Source organism: Telmatherina bonti (assembly GCF_933228915.1).
Source record: "Telmatherina bonti genome assembly, chromosome: 14".
Taxonomy (NCBI): Eukaryota; Metazoa; Chordata; class Actinopteri; order Atheriniformes; family Telmatherinidae; genus Telmatherina; species Telmatherina bonti.
The window spans coordinates 5051460-5078920 of record NC_136612.1 but is presented as its reverse complement, the minus strand read 5'-3'; the positions used below and the strand labels follow the sequence as shown (position 1 = coordinate 5078920).

At 48.2% G+C, this 27461-nt stretch overlaps 1 protein-coding gene across 1 annotated transcript in view; it reads left to right on the top strand.

Moving 5' to 3' along the window:
- Positions 1-25445, top strand: part of abcc1 (ATP binding cassette subfamily C member 1 (ABCC1 blood group)) — a 53574-nt gene extending 28129 nt beyond the window's left edge. Inside the window, exons 11-31 of the mRNA XM_079252837.1 lie at positions 3032-3124; positions 3214-3417; positions 3510-3656; positions 3792-3879; positions 5492-5561; positions 6811-6937; positions 9895-10071; positions 11171-11338; positions 11419-11593; positions 11844-11940; positions 12100-12211; positions 12305-12512; positions 12592-12902; positions 12979-13178; positions 13330-13456; positions 20074-20175; positions 20272-20418; positions 21174-21332; positions 21600-21766; positions 24019-24213; positions 24294-25445. Of these exons, the coding sequence (XP_079108963.1) occupies positions 3032-3124; positions 3214-3417; positions 3510-3656; positions 3792-3879; positions 5492-5561; positions 6811-6937; positions 9895-10071; positions 11171-11338; positions 11419-11593; positions 11844-11940; positions 12100-12211; positions 12305-12512; positions 12592-12902; positions 12979-13178; positions 13330-13456; positions 20074-20175; positions 20272-20418; positions 21174-21332; positions 21600-21766; positions 24019-24213; positions 24294-24402 (3183 nt within the window). The 3' untranslated portion in view covers positions 24403-25445. The remainder of the gene's footprint in view (positions 1-3031; positions 3125-3213; positions 3418-3509; positions 3657-3791; positions 3880-5491; positions 5562-6810; positions 6938-9894; positions 10072-11170; positions 11339-11418; positions 11594-11843; positions 11941-12099; positions 12212-12304; positions 12513-12591; positions 12903-12978; positions 13179-13329; positions 13457-20073; positions 20176-20271; positions 20419-21173; positions 21333-21599; positions 21767-24018; positions 24214-24293) is intronic.
- The last annotated feature ends 2016 nt before the right edge of the window (positions 25446-27461 follow it).

The window sequence follows — 27461 nt, the reverse complement described above, 5'->3', positions numbered from 1 at the left end:
GGAATCCTTTTATATCCAAAACATTTGCTTGTTTAGGCTGTGCATATAACATTTCATAATATGTCTGAAAAGCATTATCAAGTTTTTCTAAGTAATTTTCAAGGGATCCTGTTTTTTGATTAACAACTGAACAGACCGATTGTAGAATTTGTCTTTGTCGAATTTTACGAGCAAGCAATTTTGTAGCTTTTGGCCCAGTTTCATAATGAGATTGTTTTAAAAACTTGTATTTCTTATCTTCTTCTTCTTCTTTGTATAAATCCAAGATTTGTTTTCTTATTTTTTGAATTTCTTTCAAGATGTCTTCTTTAGGGGTTCTAATATGCTTTTTTTCTAGATCTTTCAACATTTCATCCAACTCTTTCCTTTTCTTTCTTGATTGCGGTACCTTGTGATATTAATTTCCCCCATATAACTGCTTTCAAAGTATCCCAAAGAATGGTAGGGTTAACTTCACCATTATCATTCCACTCAAGATAGTTTTTGATCTTTGTTTTGATATCATTAATGAGTGTCTTGTTATTTAGTAGGCTAGTATTTAGCCTCCAAATTGTCCTTTTTGGTCTCGCTCCAAGATGTAGTGTTAAGTATCGGTCAGTGGTCTGACAGTCCTTTAGAACCAATTTCACAACTTGATATTCTATGTCTATCAGTTGTTAACATAAAAAAGAAGTCGATTCTTGAGTATACGTTGTGAGGCGAAGAAAAATATGTATAATCCCTATCGGTTGGATGTATCTCTCGCCAAACGTCAAGCAAACCCAACTCAATCAAGCCTTGTTTTAACTTTTTGCCCTGTGGAGTCAGTAATCTTTTGTTATTGGATGTATCAGTCTTGTGCGTTATTGTATTTAAGTCACCTGCACATATTAAAATTCCAGTTGTTTCTGATGCAATTATTTCGATAAACTTTTTTACAATTTTGAAACTATAATCTGGGGGTAGATAAACAGAAATAAGAGTTGTAGGCTGACCACCTATTTTACATTGTATTAGGATATATCTGCCTTCACTATCCTTTATTTGCTTGATGCATTCAAAATGCACGGAACTATGTATCAGAACTGCGACTCCTCTTTTATGTCCTGTCTTAAAAGAGCTATAAAAAGTATTTTTATAACCAGAAGTCTTTCATTTTTCATGTTCACTATTAGATGAGTTTCCTGGAGAAACATTATTTTTATTTTTTCCTTCTTTACCCAAGACATTACCCTACTCCTTTTAACAACATTATTGAGACCATTTACATTCCATGTGGCTATCCTATATTTGTCAGTATTCATTACGAATTTCCAGATTACAAATGCAGACTGTAAGAACAAACTTAGAACTAACACAACAAAAAAAAAAAACAACAAAAACAAACAGAACAAAGGTGAACTTCCACCTTCAGGGCACGGCCTGGCCCTGTTTCCCTACATACTAAAAGATCACAGTGTAGGAGAAAAAATCCCACTCGAGGCAGGAGCTCCTTCTCTGTATTAAGCAGAGTCCTTCTTCTTGAGCTAATAATAAGGAAAAACAAAAAAGTCCCTTATCCCAGTCAGAATCGTTAATAAGCCAGGGATGTAAATAGACCTACGACCAAATGAAAAAATAAATACAATACCTTTGGTATTAAAAAAAAATAAAAAAATGAGATGAAATAATCACGAGTCTTTGAGACTGTTAGTGCAAAAACTTCAGTACAGATCACCAAACCATACAAAATCTAGTGAGGTCTGTACTTACATAGATCCCATTGTCCAGTAAAAGTTCAAGTTTAAACTTGCTCACGCTGAAATCCTCGCAGCCTCTCACGTACCCGCTCGGAGCGTGTATTGCTGATCTTTTCCCAGTGCGCGTCGCTAGTAAAAATCCTGTCCCAATCTTCCTCAGCGGCTGCTCGTGGTGCTTCCACAGAATAGCCTCTCCTCCTCATTTCCCCCGCCACCTCCGTTGCATTCCTGTACAAACGCGGTCCATCGCCCCAATGAATCCTCATTCGTGCAGGGTACGGTGTTTGGAATCGAATCTTTGCTTCTTTGAGGATCCTCTTAATGTCCTTGTATTCTTTCAACTTGTTATGAACCTCCGTTGGCATATCATTGGCGAACGTGACCACCTTGTCGTCAACCACAATCTTCGCCCATGCCATTTGATGATTTTTTTCTTGATATCAAACCTCTGAAAGTTGACAAGTATAGATCTTGCTGGCTGTCCTTCTCGGGGAGTCGGCCCTAACGAGCGGTGAACACGTTGAATCTGCAGCTTCACATCATCTCCCAGTGAGAACTCTCTCGCTGTTCAGCCTCTGTTAACCTTGTGCCTTGGTTTCGTACATCTGCGGTCAAATTCTGTAGTTTCTGGTTCATGTCGGACTTCAGGCTGGCAAGTTCTTGTTTTAATTCGTCCTTCATTTCAGCAATGTTGTTAGAAAGCGAGAGGATAGCTTTAGCAGTTGTTAGCTCGCTCTCCTCTTCTGTTAGTTCCACGCTGCTAGCCTCGTCTTCAGTGTCGTTTTCTTGGTTGTCTTTTGCTTCCTCTCCACCTTTGGCGGCCCCCGGCTTTTTGTTTTTCTTAGTTCCACCCGTTACAGTCCAATTTAAGTACTGAAAGAACTATTTTCTTGAATTAGGTGGAGTTTTATTTCTTTCTGACTGGGATAGGAAAAAAGTTAGTCCGCCATCTTGAAAAGCTTGTCGGAAGTCCTGCTGACGTCATTGTCATTAATCCAGTATCTTCCTCCAACAGTTTTTAGTTAGAGCCATTTACTTTTCCAGACTCTTCGCGATCATGTTCTGCCTTTTTATTGCAGTTTAGTCATCAACTTGTTGCTGTAGTTTGATGCATGTTCACATTCCAAGCTTTTTTATTGGACCGGAATCGAGTTGCTTTACGTAGTTTTATTGATCGCATTTCTTCATGATTGATCTGGTGACAGAAAATGTCTACAAAGGGCAAAAATGTTGACCATAAAGCACAAAGCCTGATAAGTGGCTATGCTGGAGAGTGTCTGTATCCACCGTGGTTTTTCTCTGTTCCTGTGCAGAATCTGGGCCCGTCTGTGTTGGCAGGAGTTGCTGTGATGGTTCTGATGGTTCCCATTAATGCTGTCATTGCCATGAAGACCAAAACCTACCAGGTGCGGCTTGATCACAGACGCCACCAGGCATCTCCTGAGAATGTGGGCTGAAGTAATGCGTGGCTTCTTTCTGCTGGTCTGTTGAGCAGGTGGCTCAGATGAAGAGTAAAGACAGCCGCATTAAGCTGATGAACGAGATGCTAAACGGCATCAAAGTGCTGAAGCTCTACGCCTGGGAGCTGGCCTTCAAGGACAAGGTGTCCGAGATCCGTGAGAGTGAGCTGCGCGTCCTGAAGAAGGCTGCCTACCTGGGTGCGATGTCTACCTTCACCTGGATCTGTGCACCCTTTCTGGTGAGTCCAACATGACATGCCATGTGAAATGAACATTCCCAGATTTAGCCATAAAATATCTGTAACTTCCTGCCTGCTGGGTGTCTGCACAGGTGGCCCTGTCCACGTTCAGCGTGTACGTGCTGGTTGATGAACAGAACGTCCTGGATGCTCAGAAGGCCTTCGTATCCCTGGCACTTTTTAACATCCTGCGTTTTCCTCTGAACATGCTGCCCATGGTCATCAGCAGTATGGTGCAGGTCGGTGCGCCTCCGTCCGATGTGCAGCACATGTCTGAGACACGGCTGTCTCATTTGACGCGTGATCTTTTGGGCTCCCATATATCGATGCAGTCCATCCTGAATCCGTCTGGTCATCCTATGCTTTGTCCTCAGGCCAGTGTGTCCCTGAAGCGGCTGAGAGTCTTTCTGTCTCACGAGGAGCTGCAGGAGGACAGCGTGGACCATAAAGTAGTAGCAGGCTGTGAGTCCTCTCACCTGAACTTTCTCCGATTGGTTTCAGGACTAACTAACCCGGGATATATCTCTGTTACCCGGTTAACCCACCTGAACGTTCAGGAATCCTGATCAATCCAGCAATCCTACCAGGGTTTTCCGTTTGGGTCCGGGGAGCGGGGTTTGGAGCGTCTGACCAATCACAGACATGGAGAACCCCTGCAGAGCGGCTTTTTTGCCACAGAGGAGGAGACGTTGTTCTTCAAACATACGAAGAACTGTGCCCCTGATCCAGACCTGCAGCAACCAGGCGTGGATCATTGCACTGCTTAACTGGTTCCTCTCGATGCAACAGTGAATAAATGTTCCTGGTAGTTAAATGAGTCGCAGCTGAAAAGTGAGGCAGGAAGCTAAACTGTCCGTACGGCTAGCAGGAAGCTAGCAGCTAGCCCTGCAGCTACTGCGACTGAGTAAATCCACTCAGTCACAGTAGCTGCAAGTCTCATGTGGTCTGAAGGCAGCGTTAATGTTCTTCTGGATAACAGACACGATTTACTCCATGGGGAAGGTTCTGCCGACGTGTTCCAGCCTGTTGTTCTTCCCCTGCTAACACGCTTGTCCTGAAGGTTCCAGGGAACGTGTAAAAACATTATGAAACGTATGTTTGAGATGTGTTGCATTTAGTTATTTGTGGTTCCACATAAATAAAAGCGGGGATCTGTTTGGTTACTTTGATTAATGGATACTGAATACAGTAAAAAGTCGCATGAACCACAAACCCTCCGTGTGGAAACACCACAGAGGGAAAATCCTGATCATTGTTTATAATTGAATCGTTGCACCCTGAATGGAAATCAGATCAAACCAAAGCAACACTGTCGCCATAGCAACAGCCACGAAGGGATCCTGACTGTGTAAACTGGTGAGATTATAGGACATTGATACGAACAAACTCAGTTTCAGACATTTTGGCATAGCTTCTTCATTTCCTTCCTTTCCCTTACTTTTTCATTTTATTTTCTTGTTCTTGTACCGATCATTCACATCCTGATAGAGCAGAACTTCTGTACACATCGTTTCTGCACAAGCAGCCTGGTGATACGAACATCACTAGTCGTTATTTGTACTAAACAGCCTCAGAAGATGGTTTCTCCCAGTTCTATCTGCCTTCTTTCTTTTCCTTTCTTTTCTTTTCTTTTCCCTTTTTTGTATGAAAGACAAAAGAAAAAAATTAAATAAATAAATTTCGACATAAAAGAAATTATTAGAGACCTAAGAATGGACTCCCTTCTTAGGTCTGTGATAATCTGGGTTCATTTGAGGCAGACCTGGTCAAATGAATCCTTTTGAAGCCAGAAACACATAGCCCACTTCTCCATATCATATATCTGGTAGACAGTATTGTACAGTGCCTGAATCCCTGGTGGATCTGCATGCAGCCATTAGTCAAGGTTGTCTTAGCTGCCATAAACATCATAAATCATCAAGTGTTTATCTGATAGAGAATGTATGTTGGGAATGTCCAGCCTCGCTATAAATACAGGTTCTGGTTCTGGTCTCAACACGTTTACTCATCATGTTTTGGCTGTTGGTATTTGTTACACATAAAATATCATTTTTCTCCTGTGTGCATCTTCCAGCTCCCTACAGTATCTCCATTGTGGACGGTGTCTTCAGCTGGTCCAGAACTGAATCACCGACATTGAAGAGGTCTGTGTGGTCTGTTATCAGGGTGCTCCAGCTGACATATGTGATGTTTGCAGCTTCATGTATTTCCTGTCAAACAACCAGAGTCATGATGTTGAGGGAGGTGTGTGTCGGGTTCAGAGTGTTTCTAGAGTTTAGAACCAGTTCCTGGTATCTGGAACCACATCTGCTGCTTCAGACTAGTTCCTGGACCAGTTCCTGGTATCTGGAGTTTGCCTGTTCTCCCTATATATGTGCAGGTTCTCTGGCTTCCTCCCACTGCCCACAGACATGCTGTAAGTCGATTATAGTCAACATTTGGGATTAAGAATACCAACATTGATGGCAGAACTTCTCAAACTCCACAGCAACTATGATCCTGCATAAAATCTAGACACGCTTACACGCTCAATGAAGAAATAGAGGAAAATTTTGAGATGTTTGTCTAAACTCATATAAACTATATATAAATTATTTACTAAAATGAAGGAAAATGCATATTTAATTCTGATACTCCACCATGAAAAAAGTGAAGACAATAATTAAGGTTTACAGTCAGCGCTTTTCCCTCCACTTTAATGTGTGACGGCTTGTTGGTCCTTTCTGGAAGTGTCCGGGGGTCAGACGAGACGCCTGCTGACGCTCCTCTGCCTTCCTGGCGGTGCTGATGTCCCTCCCGCCTCCACCACATCACATAGTTTTACATTTTACAACCTGGTCTGCTAGAATTTCTTCCTCACATTCCAGAAAATTCCTCCTCCTGCTTTTTCCCTGCTGAGCATCATGGAAATGAGATGATTAATATTTATCAGCCTGAGCTTTTCTAGACATGTGGGCGGGACCAGAAGCTCCAGATTTACTGTTGATCCTGATGGAAGAAGGGAAACAGGCTCTGCTTTAGGAACCGGGAAGTTTTCCTGTTTTCCATTCGTACGCCGCCTGGAGTCATCGTTGCTACATACAGATTCATGAATGAGGCTGCTGGTCTTTCACCAGGTGATCTCTGATCATGTGATCCTTCTGATATCAACCAAGGATTCACATTTTACCTCGTCTCTAAAGAAAAATCCTTCATGCTTCTCCTTTTAATAAATTATTTAAGTTTTCCAGAAGTGAAAAGCACATTGAGTTTGGTCTCCAGTCCTCCAGCAACTCCTCTGATGGGGAGGTTCCATCTGGTTTTGTATGAAGCCAATCAGCTGTAGAAGCAGGAAGTGATGCGTGAGGAATGACTGGATCAGCAGTAAACTTTTGTGTGTGTCTGTGTGTAAAGGCTGAACGTGGTCATCCCTGAGGGCTCCCTGGTGGCTGTGGTCGGTCATGTTGGCTCAGGAAAGTCCTCGCTGCTCGCTGCTCTCCTGGGAGAGATGGACAGAGTGGAAGGAAGCGTTGCTGTGAAGGTGGCCACTCGCACTTCTTCACATCAGAACATACATACATTTGTTCATGTACAACACAGATAGACAGTATTATTGGATTTGATATAGGGGAAATGTAATATGTTGGACAATAGCCATATATATCTTACTATTAATCTAAACAGAAAAAACAAACATGCACTGTGAAAATTAAATTAGAGTATTCTTAGAAGTTGTCAGGATGTTTTACAAAGGGAAATTGAAGGATATCTTGAGTTAAATGATAACGGGGAGATGGAGTTGCCCTTGCTCTTAAGCAGCGTAGGGCAGTCATCCATCCATTCATGAAGCTGATTCGGGGTCGTGCTGCAGGGGCAGCCACCTAAGCAGGGAAGCCCAGACTTCCCTCTCCCCAGCCACATTTGCCAACTCTGCGGGGGGATCCCGAGGCGTTCCCAGGCCAGCCGAGAGATATAATCCCTCCAGCGGGTCCTGGATCTTCCCCGGGGTCTCCTCCCAGAAGGACATGCCTGGAACACCTCACCAGGGAGGTCCAGGAGGCATCCTGACCAGATGCCCGAGCAGCGGAGGAGCAGCGGCTCTACTCTGATCTCCTCCCAGATGACCGAGCTCCTCACCTTATCTATCTCTAAGGGAGAGCCCGGCCACCCTGCGGAGGAAACCCATTTCAGCCGCTTGTGACCATAGGCGAGGATAGGAACATAAGTAAATTGAGAGCTTGACCTCAGATGGTGCAGAGTTCAGTTCAATTCAACTTCATTTATATTGCGTCAAATCACGGCAATGCCATCTCAAGTCTCAAGAGTCCTCATTATTGCAGATGCCACACTGATCCACAGGTTGATCTTGCACTGCATCCTTCCTTCACTCATCAACAAAACCCTGAGATATTTGAACTCCTCTATTTGGGGGCAGGACCTCACTCCCAACCTTAGGAGGACAATTCACCCTTTTCCGGCAGAGGACCATAGTCTCGGATTTGGATGTGCTGATTCTCATCCCAGCCGCTTCACAGAATTGCTTCAGTGAGAGTTGGAGATAACATGCTGATGAAGCTAACAGAACCACACCATCTGCAAAGAGCAAAGAACTAATCCTGAGGTCACCAAACTAGATCCCCTCAACACCTCGGCTGTGCCTAAAAATTCTGTACGTAATAAAATTATGAACAGAATCAATGACAAAAGGCAGCCTTGGTCTCTGGAAATGAATCCAACTTACTGCTAGCAATGTGGACTAAACAGACCACTGAGACAGGGAATGAACAGCCCATGCAAGGGGGGTCTGGTAACCCATACTCCTGGAGTACCCCCACAGGACTCCCTGGGGGACATGTTGAATGCCTTCTCCAAGTCCACAAAGCACATGTAGACTGGTTGGGCAAACTCCCATGCCCCCTTCAGGACCCTGAAGAAGGAATAGAGCTGGTTCACACCCAGGACGACAACCACACTGTACCTCCTAAACTATCCAATGGACGATCCTCTCCAGTATTCCTGAATAGACCTTACCAGCAAGGCTAAGTGTGACAAACCTAGAAGCACACCCTCCAGTCCCCCTTCATGAAGAGGGGGACCACCACCCCAGTCTGCCAGTCAAGAGGCACTGTCCCTGATGTCCACGCAATGCTACAAAGGCATGTCAACCAGGAAAGCCCCACAGCATCCAGTGCTTCAAGAAAATGTGGGCGGATCTCATCTACCTCTGTGGCCTTGCTACCAAGGAACTTTTTGACCACCTCAGTGACCTCAGCCTCCCAGTTACCTATTTTCCAGGTCTCACTGTCATTGCCCACATGAGCATTGAAGTTCACCAGCAGAACAAGGGAGTCTCCAGAGGGAGCACCCTCCAGCAACTCTGTCCAAGGACTCCAGAAAGAGTGGGTACTCTGAACTGCTGTTAGGCACATAAGCTTAGACAAAAGTCAGGACCCGTTCCCCCACCTGAAGGCGGAGGCAGCCTAAACTCCAAAGTACAGGCACCAAGCCGGAGGTAATGACTATGCCCACACCAGCTTGGCACCTCCCACTGGTGGTAGAACAGTAACACTTCTGAAAGACACTGGTTCAAAGCCCAAGCCATCCATTGAGGTGACTACATCTAGCCAGAACAGCTCTAGTCCTAAGGAAACAATTCTTGACCCTGCGGAGGGCAGAATTTAATAGAAAAAAGCAGAAAGAGAAAGCCAGGAAGAGGGCAGCATTCCTGGCCAACCCCTTCAAGATGACCAAGCAGCTCCTTAGTCAAAAGATGACTGGCCGCCTTACCTGCCCTGAGGGTGCTCTGGTTGGGTCACCTGGAGGAGGGTGTCTGTTGTAAGACCCAAAACACCCAGTAAATCCAAGATAAAACACTGATGATGTGTCCAAGTTGTGCATCAGTGGATGTTTTCTGAACAGACTGGGACTCAATGGCAGCATCCCAGAGAAGTGGATCGGTTGGGACACTCTGGTTCCCATCCTGAACCAAGCCCGTTTGGTGGAAACGGGGCTTTTATGACCAACTACTAATTGGAAATCAATCTTAGGATATAAATAAATGTGAAAAATATCCTGGTGTGTATTAAGTTCTCAAAAATAAATTGAGCGATTTTTGTCTTTTTTTGAGTTACAATACCAGGACTATGAAACTTCATAATTAGTTTTATTTCAAACCTTCAGGATGAGATGCAATTTAAAAAAAATAAAACATTGAGATTGGAACTTATTCTAGGTTGATATAAACTATATTAATACACATAAAAATATATATATGGAATATGAAAATATTAACAAAAGTGGTCCAAGAACAGAACCTTGAGGAACTCCAACCGAGTTAAAAGATAGATTAGCATGAATACGTGCACACTGGTTTCTAATTGTTTTTTTATTTTGAAATGAAAGTTTGTTGTTAAAAAGAAATTAGTATATCCAGATAAAAGACAGAATTCTGGTGTTTGCCTTCAGTCTGATTTTTGAGAAATCTTTATTGCCCTGCAGGGTTCGGTGGCCTACGTCCCTCAGCAAGCCTGGATCCAGAACTCCACTCTGAAAAACAACATTGTGTTTGGTCAGGTGACGAGGGAGGCTTGGTATCAACGCGTGGTGGAGGCCTGTGCTCTCCAGCCGGACCTGGAGATCCTTCCTGCTGGAGATGAGACGGAGATTGGAGAGAAGGTATCAGCTGAGGCGCTCTGTTTATTTATGCTGTTAAATGTGGAACTCCTCCAGATCTCTACTGTCATCATGTGTAACTCCGTAAGCTCCATCCGATCTCCCTAAGGTCTTATTTACCATCAAGAATGGCAGTGTGAAACTCTGTGATGGATGTCTGACCCTTTAGGTGATCTGGTGAAACAAGTTTATTGTGTTTCCTCCCTTCACCACAACAGACCGCTTGCTTGTTGCACCTTTTTTAAATTGAATTCTGGTTTGTCTGTGTCAGTCAGCACGCTACTTTCACCATCTTCCTCAATTTACACCATGCGTCCACCATTTTATCGCAATATTTCAATTTATATCCTTCAGTAACACTAAACCGGTATCACTGACAAAGGTATGATATAACCCAGCCCTAAACACCATTATCACATTTTTGTCAACACTACCATGTTGCTAAGAGACCTCTATTTCCACCTGGACATGATGATGAAGACACTTCCTGTCAGACTTTCCACCAATCAGAGAGCTTAAACTGACGGTAACGTCCAATCAGGAGCAGCCAAAGATCAACAAGTGATGAGAAAAGCAGGAACATAATGATCCTCTATGGCTGGAATAAAGCCAAGAAGACGTTTGGGATGCAGCTGAGGTGGAGGTGCTGCAGTGAGGACAGCAGGTAGATAGTAGCAGGAAGACGTGGAAACATGGAAACAGTGTGTGTGTGTGTGTGTGTGTGTGTGTGTTCAGATGAGAAAAGGCTTGGTCACTGCTGAGTGTGTGTTGTGTCTACAAACTTCTGGTTGGTCTTTATGCTGCTTTATCTATTCATACATTTGTTTTACATCATTTTAGCCTCAGAATCTGAGAGCTGAGGCTGAAAACGTCACGTTTCCATGGAAACATCACCTCTGTTTGCTGATCGGGATGAAAAGATTCAGCTGGTTCAGATCAGAGACAACCAGGCGGAGCAGAAATAGATAAAATATTTAGGAGCTTTAAGGGTTAATGGGTGTCTGAAAGGAGAGAGCTGGAGTTGTGTAACTATTTTCTGCGGTATTAAGTTCTGACCGTATCAGATTAAAATCAAAGCTTAGTTCGTCTCTCTGGTTTGCAGGGAGTAAATCTCTCTGGAGGCCAGAAGCAGAGGGTGAGTCTGGCTCGAGCAGTTTACTGTGATCGGTCTGTCTACTTGCTGGATGATCCGCTCTCTGCTGTCGATGCTCATGTAGGAAAACACATCTTTGATGAGGTCATCGGGCCACAGGGTCTGCTGCAGGAGAAGGTGAGCGTGGTCTGCACAACCACAGTCTGAAATCAGCTGTTTGGGTTGCCATAGTGATTCTTATCACCTGTCAAATACAGACCCGTGTGCTGGTGACCCATGGGCTGAGTTACCTGCCCCAGACCGACCTGATCCTGGTCATGGTAGAGGGGGAGATCACAGAGGTGGGCTCGTACCAGCAGCTTCTAGACAAAGAAGGAGCTTTCGCTGAGTTCCTGCGGATGTACGCTGCTGTGGAGCAGACTGACAGCAGTGGTGAGAAAAGCTGCCTACACGCTTTCATCTAACCCTATCTTCTATTTGAAATGTGATTGTTCTGTTTCATCTTTTTAGTATTGTATTTTATTTTTGTTGTAATTTTATTTTCATCATCTTTGTTTTCTTTTTTCTTTATTTGAATGATTTCGTTGTCATTTGTTTGGTTTTTGCACATGAAAGGCCTCAGAGTTGCAGAGGAGCAGGATGTTTAATGTGCAGAATTTCTCCTTTTTTTGTCCACATGCAGAATCTGTTGTGAAGACTGGATCAGGATCTGGATCTGGACCAGGACCTGGATCTGAATCTGGACCTGTGGAGAACGGCAGTGTAACGCCTCCTGTTGGGTGAGTGAATCTGCAACCAACCTTGATTTAGCAAGATGTCGGAAGCTTCTCGTCAAAGTTCGGTCGTTATTGTGAAGCCACACCAGATGTGGGTCTGTGCTTATAAGGCATGATGGAATGTAGCTTTTGGACCTGTCCGTGTCCTGGTTTCCTGTGCAGCGGCCCAGGTGCAGGAAGCGGATCCAGACTCGACCAGACAGAGCTCTGCAAGAAGACCAAGAGCTCAGACGCAGGGAAGCTTGTGGAGGCTGACAAGGCCAGCACCGGCCGGGTATGTAGCTGCTTTATACGTTTAGCTCACATGTCCAGGAAGGCCATGTCATAATACCCCCCCTACAAACCCCCCTCACACACACACACACAGGTGAAGCTGTCCATCTTCTGGGCCTACTTGAAAGCCATTGGAGTGCTACTGTCTTGCATCAGTCTGCTGCTGTTCCTCACCCATCACCTGGTTTCCATGTTCTCTAACTACTGGCTGAGCCTGTGGACTGATGACCCCGTGGTTAACGGCACCCAGCCTGACAGACTGATGAGGCTGGGGGTGTATGGGGGTCTCGGCCTGTCCCAAGGTAAAAAGGATTGCTCTCAGGGTCATGTAATGTGGATGCTGAAGGAAGAAGTAAAACCTGCAACCATGCTGTCCTGCAGGTGTGGCCGTCTTAGGTTACTCCCTGTCCATGTCCATCGGGTGTATTCTGGCGTCCCAGTACCTCCACCAGTCCATGCTGTATGATGTCCTGCGATCACCAATGTCTTTCTTTGAGCGAACCCCCAGTGGAAACTTGGTGAACCGCTTTGCCAAGGAGATGGACACCATCGACTCAGTGATTCCCAGCATCATCAAGATGTTTCTGGGCTCCATGTTCAACGTGATGGGTGCTTGTGTGATCATCCTGGTTGCAACGCCCCTGGTAGCCATCATCATCCCTGTGCTCGGCCTGCTCTACTTCCTGGTGCAGGTTAGCTGGAAAGGCTAAACTTAGCTTACCGCCAGGCTGGTTACCTTTTACCTGATCGTCTGCTCTTCCCGTCCAGAGGTTTTACGTGGCGTCCTCTCGCCAGCTGAAGCGTCTGGAGTCTGTCAGCCGTTCACCCATCTACACCCACTTTAATGAAACGCTGCTGGGAACCTCCGTCATCCGAGCTTTTGGCGAGCAGGAGCGATTCATCCACGAGAGCGACCAGCGGGTGGACCATAACCAGAAGGCCTACTTCCCTAGCATCATTGCTAACAGGTCAGGAAGGCTGTAGCTAGTCCGTCTGACAGCACCGGGAGAAAAGCATGTCGTCTTTTTGACATGTTTACTTCACTGTTTTTAGTCTCTTACCTGTGTCCTCTTGTCTACCTGGATGGATATGTGTGTGTGCGTGTGTGCACATGTGCAGGTGGCTGGCGATTCGTCTGGAGTTTGTAGGAAACTGTATCGTGTCATTTGCTGCTTTGTTCGCTGTCATGGCCCGAGATAACCTGAGCCCGGGAATAATGGGCTTATCCATCTCCTACGCCCTGCAGGTAAACACACCTACGCCCTGCAGGTAAACACGCCTACGCCCTGCAGGTAAACACGCCTACGCCCTGCAGGTAAACACGCCTACGCCCTGCAGGTAAACACACCTACGCCCTGCAGGTAAACACGCCTACGCCCTGCAGGTAAACACGCCTACGCCCTGCAGGTAAACACGCCTACGCCCTGCAGGTAAACACACCTACGCCCTGCAGGTAAACACGCCTACGCCCTGCAGGTAAACACGCCTACGCCCTGCAGGTAAACACACCTACGCCCTGCAGGTAAACACGCCTACGCCCTGCAGGTAAACACGCCTACGCCCTGCAGGTAAACACGCCTACGCCCTGCAGGTAAACACGCCTACGCCCTGCAGGTAAACATGTTACACCCTGCAGGTAAACACGCCTACACCCTGCAGGTAAACACACCTACACCCTGCAGGTAAACACACCTACACCCTGCAGGTAAACACGCCTACACCCTGCAGGTAAACACACCTACGCCCTGCAGGTAAACACACCTACACCCTGCAGGTAAACATGTTACACCCTGCAGGTAAACACACCTACACCCTGCAGGTAAACATGTTACACCCTGCAGGTAAACACACCTACACCCTGCAGGTAAACACACCTACACCCTGCAGGTAAACACGCCTACACCCTGCAGGTAAACACACCTACGCCCTGCAGGTAAACATGTTACACCCTGCAGGTAAACACGCCTACACCCTGCAGGTAAACACGCCTACACCCTGCAGGTAAACACACCTACGCCCTGCAGGTAAACATGTTACACCCTGCAGGTAAACACGCCTACACCCTGCAGGTAAACACGCCTACACCCTGCAGGTAAACACGCCTACACCCTGCAGGTAAACACACCTACGCCCTGCAGGTAAACACACCTACGCCCTGCAGGTAAACACGCCTACACCCTGCAGGTAAACACGCCTACACCCTGCAGGTAAACACACTTACGCCCTGCAGGTAAACATGTTACACCCTGCAGGTAAACACACCTACACCCTGCAGGTAAACATGTTACACCCTGCAGGTAAACACGCCTACGCCCTGCAGGTAAACACACCTACACCCTGCAGGTAAACATGTTACACCCTGCAGGTAAACACGCCTACACCCTGCAGGTAAACACACCTACACCCTGCAGGTAAACACGCCTACGCCCTGCAGGTAAACACACCTACGCCCTACAGGTAAACACGCCTACACCCTGCAGGTAAACACGCCTACGCCCTGCAGGCAAACATGTTACACCCTGCAGGTAAACACGCCTACGCCCTGCAGGTAAACACGCCTACGCCCTACAGGTAAACACGCCTACACCCTGCAGGCAAACATGTTACACCCTGCAGGTAAACACGCCTACGCCCTGCAGGTAAACACGCCTACACCCTGCAGGTAAACACGCCTACGCCCTGCAGGCAAACATGTTACACCCTGCAGGTAAACACGCCTACGCCCTGCAGGTAAACACGCCTACGCCCTACAGGTAAACACACCTACACCCTGCAGGTAAACACGCCTACGCCCTGCAGGTAAACACACCTACGCCCTACAGGTAAACACGCCTACACCCTGCAGGTAAACACGCCTACGCCCTGCAGGCAAACATGTTACACCCTGCAGGTAAACACGCCTACACCCTGCAGGTAAACACACCTACGCCCTGCAGGTAAACACGCCTACACCCTGCAGGTAAACACACCTACGCCCTGCAGGCAAACATGTTACACCCTGCAGGTAAACACGCCTACGCCCTGCAGGTAAACATGTTACACCCTGCAGGTAAACACGCCTACACCCTGCAGGTAAACACGCCTACACCCTGCAGGTAAACACACCTACACCCTGCAGGTAAACACGCCTACACCCTGCAGGTAAACACACCTACACCCTGCAGGTAAACACGCCTACGCCCTGCAGGTAAACATGTTACACCCTGCAGGTAAACACACCTACACCCTGCAGGTAAACACACCTACCCCTGCAGGTAAACATGTTACACCCTGCAGGTAAACACGCCTACGCCCTGCAGGTAAACATGTTACACCCTGCAGGTAAACACACCTACACCCTGCAGGTAAACACACCTACACCCTGCAGGTAAACACACCTACACCCTGCAGGTAAACACACCTACGCCCTGCAGGTAAACACACCTACGCCCTGCAGGTAAACATGTTACGCCCTGCAGGTAAACACACCTACGCCCTGCAGGTAAACACGCCTACGCCCTGCAGGTAAACACGCCTACGCCCTGCAGGTAAACACGCCTACGCCCTGCAGGTAAACATGTGACACCCTGCAGGTAAACACACCTACGCCCTGCAGGTAAACACGCCTACGCCCTGCAGGTAAACACACTTACGCCCTGCAGGTAAACACACCTACGCCCTGCAGGTAAACACACCTACGCCCTGCAGGTAAACACACCTACACCCTGCAGGTAAACATGTGACACCCTGCAGGTAAACACGCCTACGCCCTGCAGGTAAACACGCCTACGCCCTGCAGGTAAACACGCCTACGCCCTGCAGGTAAACACGCCTACGCCCTGCAGGTAAACATGTTACACCCTGCAGGTAAACACGCCTACGCCCTGCAAGTAAACACACCTACGCCCTGCAGGTAAACACGCCTACGCCCTGCAGGTAAACACACCTACGCCCTGCAGGTAAACACGCCTACGCCCTGCAGGTAAACATGTTACACCCTGCAGGTAAACACACCTACACCCTGCAGGTAAACACACCTACACCCTGCAGGTAAACATGTTACGCCCTGCAGGTAAACACGCCTACGCCCTGCAGGTAAACACACCTACACCCTGCAGGTAAACATGTTACACCCTGCAGGTAAACACGCCTACACCCTGCAGGTAAACACACCTACACCCTGCAGGTAAACACGCCTACGCCCTGCAGGTAAACACACCTACGCCCTGCAGGTAAACACACCTACGCCCTGCAGGTAAACATGTTACACCCTGCAGGTAAACACGCCTACGCCCTGCAGGTAAACATGTTACACCCTGCAGGTAAACACGCCTACGCCCTGCAGGTAAACATGTTACACCCTGCAGGTAAACACACCTACACCCTGCAGGTAAACACACCTACACCCTGCAGGTAAACACGCCTACGCCCTGCAGGTAAACACACCTACGCCCTGCAGGTAAACACGCCTACGCCCTGCAGGTAAACACACCTACGCCCTGCAGGTAAACACGCCTACGCCCTGCAGGTAAACATGTGACACCCTGCAGGTAAACACACCTACACCCTGCAGGTAAACACACCTACACCCTGCAGGTAAACATGTTACACCCTGCAGGTAAACACACCTACGCCCTGCAGGTAAATACACCTACGCCCTGCAGGTAAACACGCCTACGCCCTGCAGGTAAACACACCTACGCCCTGCAGGTAAACATGTTACACCCTGCAGGTAAACACGCCTACGCCCTGCAGGTAAACACACCTACGCCCTGCAGGTAAACACGCCTACGCCCTGCAGGTAAACACACCTACGCCCTGCAGGTAAACACGCCTACACCCTGCAGGTAAACACACCTACGCCCTGCAGGTAAACACGCCTACGCCCTGCAGGTAAACACACCTACGCCCTGCAGGTAAACATGTTACACCCTGCAGGTAAACACGCCTACGCCCTGCAGGTAAACACACCTACGCCCTGCAGGTAAACACGCCTACGCCCTGCAGGTAAACACGCCTACGCCCTGCAGGTAAACACACCTACGCCCTGCAGGTAAACACGCCTACGCCCTGCAGGTAAACACGCCTACGCCCTGCAGGTAAACACACCTACGCCCTGCAGGTAAACATGTTACACCCTGCAGGTAAACACACCTACGCCCTGCAGGTAAACACACCTACGCCCTGCAGGTAAACACACCTACACCCTGCAGGTAAACACACCTACACCCTGCAGGTAAACATGTTACACCCTGCAGGTAAACACAGCTACGCCCTGCAGGTAAACACAGCTACGCCCTGCAGGTAAACACACCTACGCCCTGCAGGTAAACACACCTACCCCTGCAGGTAAACATGTTACACCCTGCAGGTAAACACACCTACACCCTGCAGGTAAACATGTTACACCCTGCAGGTAAACACACCTACGCCCTGCAGGTAAACACACTTACACCCTGCAGGTAAACACACCTACGCCCTGCAGGTAAACACACTTACACCCTGCAGGTAAACACACCTACACCCTGCAGGTAAACATGTTACACCCTGCAGGTAAACATGTTACACCCTGCAGGTAAACACAGCTACGCCCTGCAGGTAAACACACTTACACCCTGCAGGTAAACACACCTACACCCTGCAGGTAAACATGTTACGCCCTGCAGGTAAACATGTTACACCCCGCAGGTAAACACACCTACGCCCTGCAGGTAAACATGTTACACCCTGCAGGTAAACACACCTACGCCCTGCAGGTAAACACACCTACGCCCTGCAGGTAAACACACCTACGCCCTGCAGGTAAACACACCTACGCCCTGCAGGTAAACATGTTACACCCTGCAGGTAAACACACCTACACCCTGCAGGTAAACACGCCTACGCCCTGCAGGTAAACACACCTACGCCCTGCAGGTAAACATGTTACACCCTGCAGGTAAACATGTTACACCCTGCAGGTAAACACACCTACGCCCTGCAGGTAAACACGCCTACGCCCTGCAGGTAAACACACCTACACCCTGCAGGTAAACACACCTACGCCCTGCAGGTAAACACACCTACACCCTGCAGGTAAACACACCTACGCCCTGCAAGTAAACACACCTACACCCTGCAGGTAAACACACCTACGCCCTGCAGGTAAACACGCCTACGCCCTGCAGGTAAACACACCTACGCCCTGCAGGTAAACACACCTACGCCCTGCAGGTAAACACACCTACGCCCTGCAGGTAAACACACCTACGCCCTGCAGGTAAACATGTTACACCCTGCAGGTAAACACACCTACACCCTGCAGGTAAACACGCCTACGCCCTGCAGGTAAACACACCTACGCCCTGCAGGTAAACATGTTACACCCTGCAGGTAAACATGTTACACCCTGCAGGTAAACACACCTACGCCCTGCAGGTAAACACGCCTACGCCCTGCAGGTAAACACACCTACACCCTGCAGGTAAACACACCTACGCCCTGCAGGTAAACACACCTACGCCCTGCAGGTAAACACACCTACGCCCTGCAGGTAAACACACCTACGCCCTGCAGGTAAACACGCCTACGCCCTGCAGGTAAACACACCTACGCCCTGCAGGTAAACACACCTACGCCCTGCAGGTAAACACGCCTACGCCCTGCAGGTAAACACACCTACACCCTGCAGGTAAACACACCTACGCCCTGCAGGTAAACACACCTACACCCTGCAGGTAAACACACCTACGCCCTGCAGGTAAACACGCCTACGCCCTGCAGGTAAACACACCTACGCCCTGCAGGTAAACACACCTACGCCCTGCAGGTAAACACACCTACGCCCTGCAGGTAAACATGTTACACCCTGCAGGTAAACACACCTACACCCTGCAGGTAAACACGCCTACGCCCTGCAGGTAAACACACCTACGCCCTGCAGGTAAACATGTTACACCCTGCAGGTAAACATGTTACACCCTGCAGGTAAACACACCTACGCCCTGCAGGTAAACACGCCTACGCCCTGCAGGTAAACACACCTACGCCCTGCAGGTAAACATGTTACACCCTGCAGGTAAACATGTTACACCCTGCAGGTAAACACACCTACGCCCTGCAGGTAAACACGCCTACGCCCTGCAGGTAAACACACCTACACCCTGCAGGTAAACACACCTACGCCCTGCAGGTAAACACACCTACGCCCTGCAGGTAAACACACCTACGCCCTGCAGGTAAACACACCTACACCCTGCAGGTAAACACACCTACGCCCTGCAGGTAAACACGCCTACGCCCTGCAGGTAAACACACCTACGCCCTGCAGGTAAACACACCTACGCCCTGCAGGTAAACACACCTACGCCCTGCAGGTAAACATGTTACACCCTGCAGGTAAACACACCTACACCCTGCAGGTAAACACGCCTACGCCCTGCAGGTAAACACACCTACGCCCTGCAGGTAAACATGTTACACCCTGCAGGTAAACATGTTACACCCTGCAGGTAAACACACCTACGCCCTGCAGGTAAACACGCCTACGCCCTGCAGGTAAACACACCTACACCCTGCAGGTAAACACACCTACGCCCTGCAGGTAAACACACCTACGCCCTGCAGGTAAACACACCTACGCCCTGCAGGTAAACACACCTACACCCTGCAGGTAAACACACCTACGCCCTGCAGGTAAACACGCCTACGCCCTGCAGGTAAACACACCTACGCCCTGCAGGTAAACACACCTACGCCCTGCAGGTAAACACACCTACGCCCTGCAGGTAAACACGCCTACACCCTGCAGGTGGTTTTACAGGATTGATCTGTAATCCTCTCAGAACCTTTCCAGCATGCTCTCTGTATAATCTGGGATTTGCTTTGACCCTCCTGCATCTGCAGCTGACCGCCTCCCTCACATGGCTGGTGAGGATGTCCTCTGAAGTGGAGACCAACATCGTGGCAGTGGAGAAAGTCAGAGAGTACAACAACACTGAGAAAGAGGTTCACACCCGTCTGTGTAAACATCCTGGAAGGTGATTGGTTGGATTTGGAGATGTGGGAATGCTGACGTGTCTCTACGATTTCTCTGACCACCAGGCAGAGTGGAAACACGAGGCCCCCTCCATCTCCTCAGGATGGCCCACTCAGGGCTGCATCGACATCAGAGGTTTTGGTCTGCGCTACCGCCACGATCTGGATCTGGCTGTTCGCAACATCAGTGTCACTATTAATGGAGGAGAGAAGGTGCGTCTTCCCCTCACTGTCTGATTCCCGCTGTGTTCCCTCTGTGTTCCTGCCGTCTGATTCCCGCTCTGTGTTCCTGCCGTCTGATTCCCGCTCTGTGTTCCTGCCGTCTGATTCCCGCTCTGTGTTCCTGCCGTCTGATTCCCGCTCTGTGTTCCTGCCGTCTGATTCCCGCTCTGTGTTCCTGCCGTCTGATTCCCGCTCTGTGTTCCTGCCGTCTGATTCCCGCTCTGTGTTCCTGCCGTCTGATTCCCGCTCTGTGTTCCTGCCGTCTGATTCCCGCTCTGTGTTCCTGCCGTTCGATTCCCACTCTGTGTTCCTGCCGTTCGATTCCCGCTCTGTGTTCCTGCTGTTCGATTCCCGCTCTGTGTTCCTGCTGTTCGATTCCCGCTCTGTGTTCCTGCTGTTCGATTCCCGCTCTGTGTTCCTGCCGTCTGATTCCCGCTCTGTGTTCCTGCCGTCTGATTCCCGCTCTGTGTTCCTGCCGTCTGATTCCCGCTCTGTGTTCCTGCCGTCTGATTCCCGCTCTGTGTTCCTGCCGTCTGATTCCCGCTCTGTGTTCCTGCCGTCTGATTCCCGCTCTGTGTTCCTGCTGTTCGATTCCCGCTCTGTGTTCCTGCCGTTCGATTCCCGCTCTGTGTTCCTGCCGTTCGATTCCCGCTCTGTGTTCCTGCTGTTCGATTCCCACTCTGTGTTCCTGCCGTTCGATTCCCGCTCTGTGTTCTCGATGTGATCCCTCCTGTGCTTCCTGGAAGGTGGGGATCGTGGGGCGGACTGGTGCCGGGAAGTCGTCCCTAACGCTGGGTCTGTTCCGCATCATCGAGGCAGCAGAAGGACAAATCCTTATTGATGGAGTGGACATCTCCAAGTTGGGTCTCCATGAGCTCCGCTCCAGAATCACCATCATTCCACAGGTTGGTCCAGAGGAGACGGTCGCCTGGAATCTATGTTTACACAGACAGATGTTCCACCTATAATCAGATTCCAGAGGTTCCATGTTCCCATGGAGCCTGGATGATCTGTCGTCCAATCAGAAATAGATGCGTCATGTAAACGCCTCATTTGATCTCATCCAGAGATATAAACCTCAGATTGAATCAGCTGATTTGTTTGCATCTTTATTCTGATTGGATAGATCCATGTAAAGACAGTCACTGACTACAGTTTCCAATCTCCTCCAGGACCCTGTTCTGTTCTCAGGCTCTCTGAGGATGAACCTGGATCCTTTTGACTCCTACTCTGACGAGGAAATCTGGAGGGCCCTGGAGTTTTCCCATCTGAAGAGCTTTGTTTCTGGTCTGCCCAACAAACTCAGCCATGAGTGTAGCGAAGGAGGAGAGAACCTCAGGTAGGACCTCCATTAATCTGAACCTAAAGAGAACTGATAGTCCATCCATCCACCCACCCTTCCGTCCCTCCATCTTCTGCCGCTTTTCCGGTGTCGGGTCGCGGGGGCAGCAGCCTAAGCAGCGAACCCAGACCTCCCTCTCCCCAGCCACATTTGCCAACTCTGCGGGGGGATCCCAAGGGGATCCCAAGGCGTTCCCGGGCGTTCCCAGGCCAGCTGAGAGATATAATCCCTCCAGTGTGTCCTGGGTCTTCCCCGGGGTCTCCTCCCAGAGGGACGTGCCTGGAACACCTCACCAGGGAGGTCCAGGAGGCATCCTGACCAGATGCCCGAGCCACCTCAACTGGTTCCTCTCGATGCGGAGGAGCAGCGGCTCTACTCTGATCTCCTCCCGGATGACCGAGCTCCTCACCCTATCTCTAAGGGAGAGTCCGGCCACCCTGCGGAGGAAACCCATTTCAACCGCCTGTATACGAGAGCTTGATGTTTTGCTTACTACCTTGATGACCACCGAAGCTGCTTCCAGAGTCCCAGAAAGGCCCGATAGGACTCCCTCTTCATCTTGACAGCATCCCTCACTGCTGGTGTCCACCAACGAGTTTTGGGATTACCGCCACGACAGGCCACGCCACGACGATCACCACCAGGTGGTGATCAGTTGACAGCTCTGCCCCCTCTCCACCCGAGTGTCCAAGGCATGTGGCCGCAGGTCCGATTATCAAGTTGCGGCCCAGTTTGATAATCAATTTGTGACATGGTCTAGCATCATGGCGGCTGACGTCCAACACGTCCGGTTTCTTGTGCAGGCAATCTATGTCGTCCTTCCGGGCCCGGCAAGCCTTCATGCATGGGGAAAGAGCGAGACACCTTCATGCTAAGTTTGCTCTGGAAGAGGCTCACTAGAACATCTCCTTAGCAGCTGTCCAAAGCCCCTGGCAGATGGTCGCTATAGTTGGCACCATGACCAGGTACAGTCGCTAATAGAATAGCATCTGCCGTTAATACAAGCAAATACTAACGCCTTGCAAGGAAGGCAATCTCTCCTTTATTAAAGCTGGAGAAACACCCAGGGCAGACCCACATATAACAACAGGCCTCCTCCACAAAGCTTCAGACTGGCAACTTTGGATGGACCTGGGAAGCAGCTAACCTACCCTCAACACATTGTGGAAACCTCTCTTCGGCCAGACATGATCATCTTCTCAGATGAGTCTAAACACCTGATTATGTTAGAACTGATAGTACCCTATTCTGCATACCCCTAGAAGTAGGCTGCAGAGGCTCTGCAGGTCTCTCTGTAAAGTCAACTGGGATTAGGGCCATCAGATCCTCTAGCGATGCGGCAGAGAAAGCCTTGCTGTGGCTGAAAGGGCAGATCCATGGGTAGCTACTGGGACACAAGCTGGGACTTGATCACCCTGGCTGGGTTGCCTGGGCGAGGGGGTCTGATGTTGCGAGATCCGAAACACCTGTTTAACCCGGGATACATCAAAGATGATGCATCAAAGTGCGTCCATGAGATGTTTCATCGACACAAGGAAGAATTTTGTGCTGAAATTGGTCCTGAACTCAGAGAAAACCCTGTGTGTGTTCAATCACTTAAAGATGGTCTCCGAGATTCTCACAAAGTTAGACATTTCATTTAGGTTAAATGTCTCACATTGAACAGCTCACCAAGAAGCTGAAGCTGGGTGTCGGTGCCAGTTAGCAAGATGAACATCTCTTCCAGCTAAGAGACTCTCATTTTCATATATTTCTGTATAAAGCTAGTCTGGTTAGCACTGTGGCCCCAAAGCAAGAAGGTCGCTGGTTCGATCCTCCGCTGAGGGGGTCCATGGGAGTGAGTGTGAGGGCCAATGGTTGTTTGTCTCTCTGTGTTGGTCCTGCGATGGACTGGTGACCTGTCCAGGTAAACCTGCCTCTCACCCAATGATTGCTGGCCGGCCTCCAGGAACACCCTGACCTAAGGCTGACTCAGTTTGTGTCTGGCAGCTGCTTTAAATCCCAGATTTTAGAGCCATCGCCATCTTCATGTTTGTGTTTCTAGCTGGCAATTTATGCTGTTTCTGAAGATAAAAGTTCTTTATCTAGAAATGTCTGATCTGTCCTGTGTCTTTTATTGGACGTGTGCTGTGTCTTCACCTGTTAAGTGCTTGTTTTGGTCGGCACTCACCTGCAAGTTGGGTGGGACTTGTTTAAATAAATAATAAATAGATCAATTAAAGGTGTATGAAATGTCTTTTTTCATCCAGCGTGGGTCAGCGACAGCTGCTCTGTCTGGCCAGAGCTCTGCTGAGGAAGACCAAAATCCTGGTGCTGGACGAGGCCACGGCTGCTGTGGACATGGAGACGGACAACCTGATCCAATCTACCATCCGCTCCCAGTTTGAGGACTGCACCGTCCTGACCATTGCTCATCGCCTCAACACCATCATGGACTACAGCAGGTACACCTGCCCTCACGTTTGTCTGGGTATTTGTCCTGGTCTCCTCTGCATCTGGTTCACAGGTCATCTGTCTCCTGCAGGGTCCTGGTTCTGGAAAAGGGCCAGATGTCTGAGTTCGACTCTCCCACCAACCTCATCGCTCAGAAAGGAGCTTTTTACAAAATGGCCAAAGACGCCGGGCTGGTCTGAAGGTATCTTCTCTGTCTGGCAGCTCCGCAGGACTTCAGGTGGAGGACGGAGATAAAACGGGCTTGTTTGGATTCAAGGTTCAGTTCCACATGCCGGCAGCTTGATCTATTCCCTGCCTCTGACACAAGGAGGACGATCCCTCAGAGGACATGAAATGTGTCCAGAAGTCTGGGACTAATGTGTGTCAAATGCAGCCTTCATGAGCTTTAACGTGCAGGAGCAACGTTGGCTGGTCATGCTTCAACACGTTTACGTCCAGCAGGAAAAACAGGATGAATGCAGAAAACATTTTAATGTGATTAAATGTGTAAAAAGGAGCTGATGCCTCAGAAAAACCAGTTAGACTGGTGTTTGTACAAGCATCACACCAGTAGCTCTCCAGGCGTCCTCTGCTCCATGTTGTCTGAACAGTAGGGTGATGGGAATGATGTGACCTATAGCGAGTTTTTGTCCAGTCTTTCCTCTTTCTGTGGAGCTTTACATGAAAACGTTCTGAGTGGTGCTGAGCTGTTGTTGCCATCCCTTCGCTGCCTCGCGGGGTTGCTGCCTCGCAGCGTCGCTGCCTTGCGGCGTCGCTGCCTCGCGGCGTCGCTGCCTCGCGGGGTCGCGGCGTCGCTGCCTCGCGGGGTCGCGGCGTCGCTGCCTCGCTGCCTCGCGGGGTCGCTGCCTCGCGGCTTCATGGTCACAGATCATATCTCCAACGTGGGACCGAATCTTTCATGTCTTTTGTTCTGGAATCATTTAAAGTCACGTTTGAGACGCGTGAAAACGTCTCAAACTGGTCCGTTTGAGACGTTTCAGACTGGTGCATACTGGTCAGACTGGTGCATACTGGTCAGACTGGTTAGAGGGGGGGGCTTCAGATGTGTGCCAGCTGGAAGAGGCTGTCGCGTGGTGACGTCTTGGTTTAGCTTTAAGCAGTTCTTTACGTGTGTGACGTGTTTGCAGGCTGAAATCAGCTGTTTTTCTGTCATTATGGGATGTAAAATTCATGCTTTAAACTTCTTTTGTGAAAAAGTCAAATAAAACTGATTTCTTTACAATTGTAACTGTTTTATTGTAAAACAAGTTTTCTTCTACAGAATATAATCAAATATTTTTTTTAAATTTCAGTTTTACTCAAAATAATTCCTTCCAGCAAGGAGATTGTTTTTACCAGCATTTATCTGTTTGGTTTTTTTTGTGTGTTCAAGATAACTCAAAAAGTTACGGACCAATTTTCATTAAATTTTAAACAGTTGTTGGAAATGTGTGAAAGGGAAGAAGTGATTAAATTTTGGTGGTGATCCAGATCACTGTTTGCATCCAGGAATCTTTTAGAACTGTGAGAATTTCGCTGTACAAGATTCTAAAATGCAGAAGCTTTTTTTATTACGTGAATGCAATCCTGCTTGAAAAATCCATTCATCTATCCATTTATCCATCAATCCATCCATCCTTCCATCCATCCACCATCCATCCATCTTCTGCAGCTTTTCCGGGGTCAGGCCGTGGGGACAGCAGCCTAAGCAGGGAAGCCCAGACTTCCCTCTCCCCAGCCACATTTACCAACTCTGCGGGGGGATCCCGAGGCGTTCCCAGGCCAGCCGAGAGATATAATCCCTCCAGCGTGTCCTGGGTCTTCCCCGGGGTCTCCTCCCAGAGGGACGTGCCTGGAACACCTCACCAGGGAGGTCCAGGAGGCATCCTGACCAGATGCTTGAGCCACCTCAACTGGTTCCTCTCGATGCGGAGGAGCAGCGGCTCTACTCTGTTCTCCTCCCGACCAAGATGGGATGACCGAGCTCCTCACCCTATCTCTAAGGTAGAGCCCGGCCACCCTGCGGAGGAAACTCATTTTAGCCACCTGTATACGAGATCTCGTTCTTTCGGTCACAACCCACAGCTCATCACCTTTGAAAAGTGCATTATTAAAAATTTGATTTAGTGACAGAAATCCCGGTAGTTTTTCCTGAATGACTGAGATCATTAGAAAACCTTTTTAAAAAATATTTTGTGAATGACAACAGTTGTAATAAAAAATATTATTCTCTGAATTTACGAGAAAATTCTCCCAACACAAGAAGCAAATATATATTTGGTGTGATGCTCTGCCTTTATCTCATCAATCCAGCAAAACTGATTTTGTTTCCTTATCTGCCAATGAATCCCAGAGTTGATTTCTTATTGTGCACAAGAAGAACCACTTCTTGTTTGAGAGAATTGAATCTATAGACTTTATTTTGATGGGCCCACTTTACATTAAACTGGATTGAAGAAGAGAATTGTGCCAACAGTACAGAAGAAAGGGCCTTTTAGACAACCTAAAAAAAAAAAATAGAGAAATTTGCTAAAGTGTCCTAACTTTCAGATTTTTGGTTGGTGTGGTTGTGTTGTTTGTTTTAAACATACATACATTTTCGAATGAAAAGATGAACAAAATCAAAAATAAATGTTATACCAACTTAACAAACAAACCACACATAATTGCTTAAAGAGACAAAAAGAGAATCTTTGAATAACACCAAATGAAGTGCCATTTGGGAGGCTTCTCAAGGAGTTGAGTCAAAAGAACCGAATCTTTGAGAGCCACCTCTTCCAGGAGAGCTGAGTCAAAAGAACTAAATCTTTGAGAACCAACTCTTCATGGAGAATTGATTCAAAAGAACCAAATCTCTGAGAACCAACTCTTCTGAGAGAGTTGAGTCAAAAGAACCGAATGTTTGAGAACCAACTCTTTTAGGAGAGTTGAGTCAAAAGAACCAAATCTTTTAAATGAGCTGACTCTTCTAGGGGAGTAAAACTTCCCATTGCTACTTTCTAATCTACACTGTAGTTTTTGGATGTACCCTTTTAAATACATGCTTTGTTAATCTGTTCATTTATTGGTATTTTGGTCTTAATAATGAATAAAAATGTATTTATTTATCCTAAATAAATGCTAATCAATATGTGTTGATCTATAAATTGTTTTTATTTGTACTTCATTTTTCTAACCTTGAATAATTAATAAATAGTTAATAAATTGGAATAATTAATACAAAAATGTATATATGTACATTATATATATGTATATATAT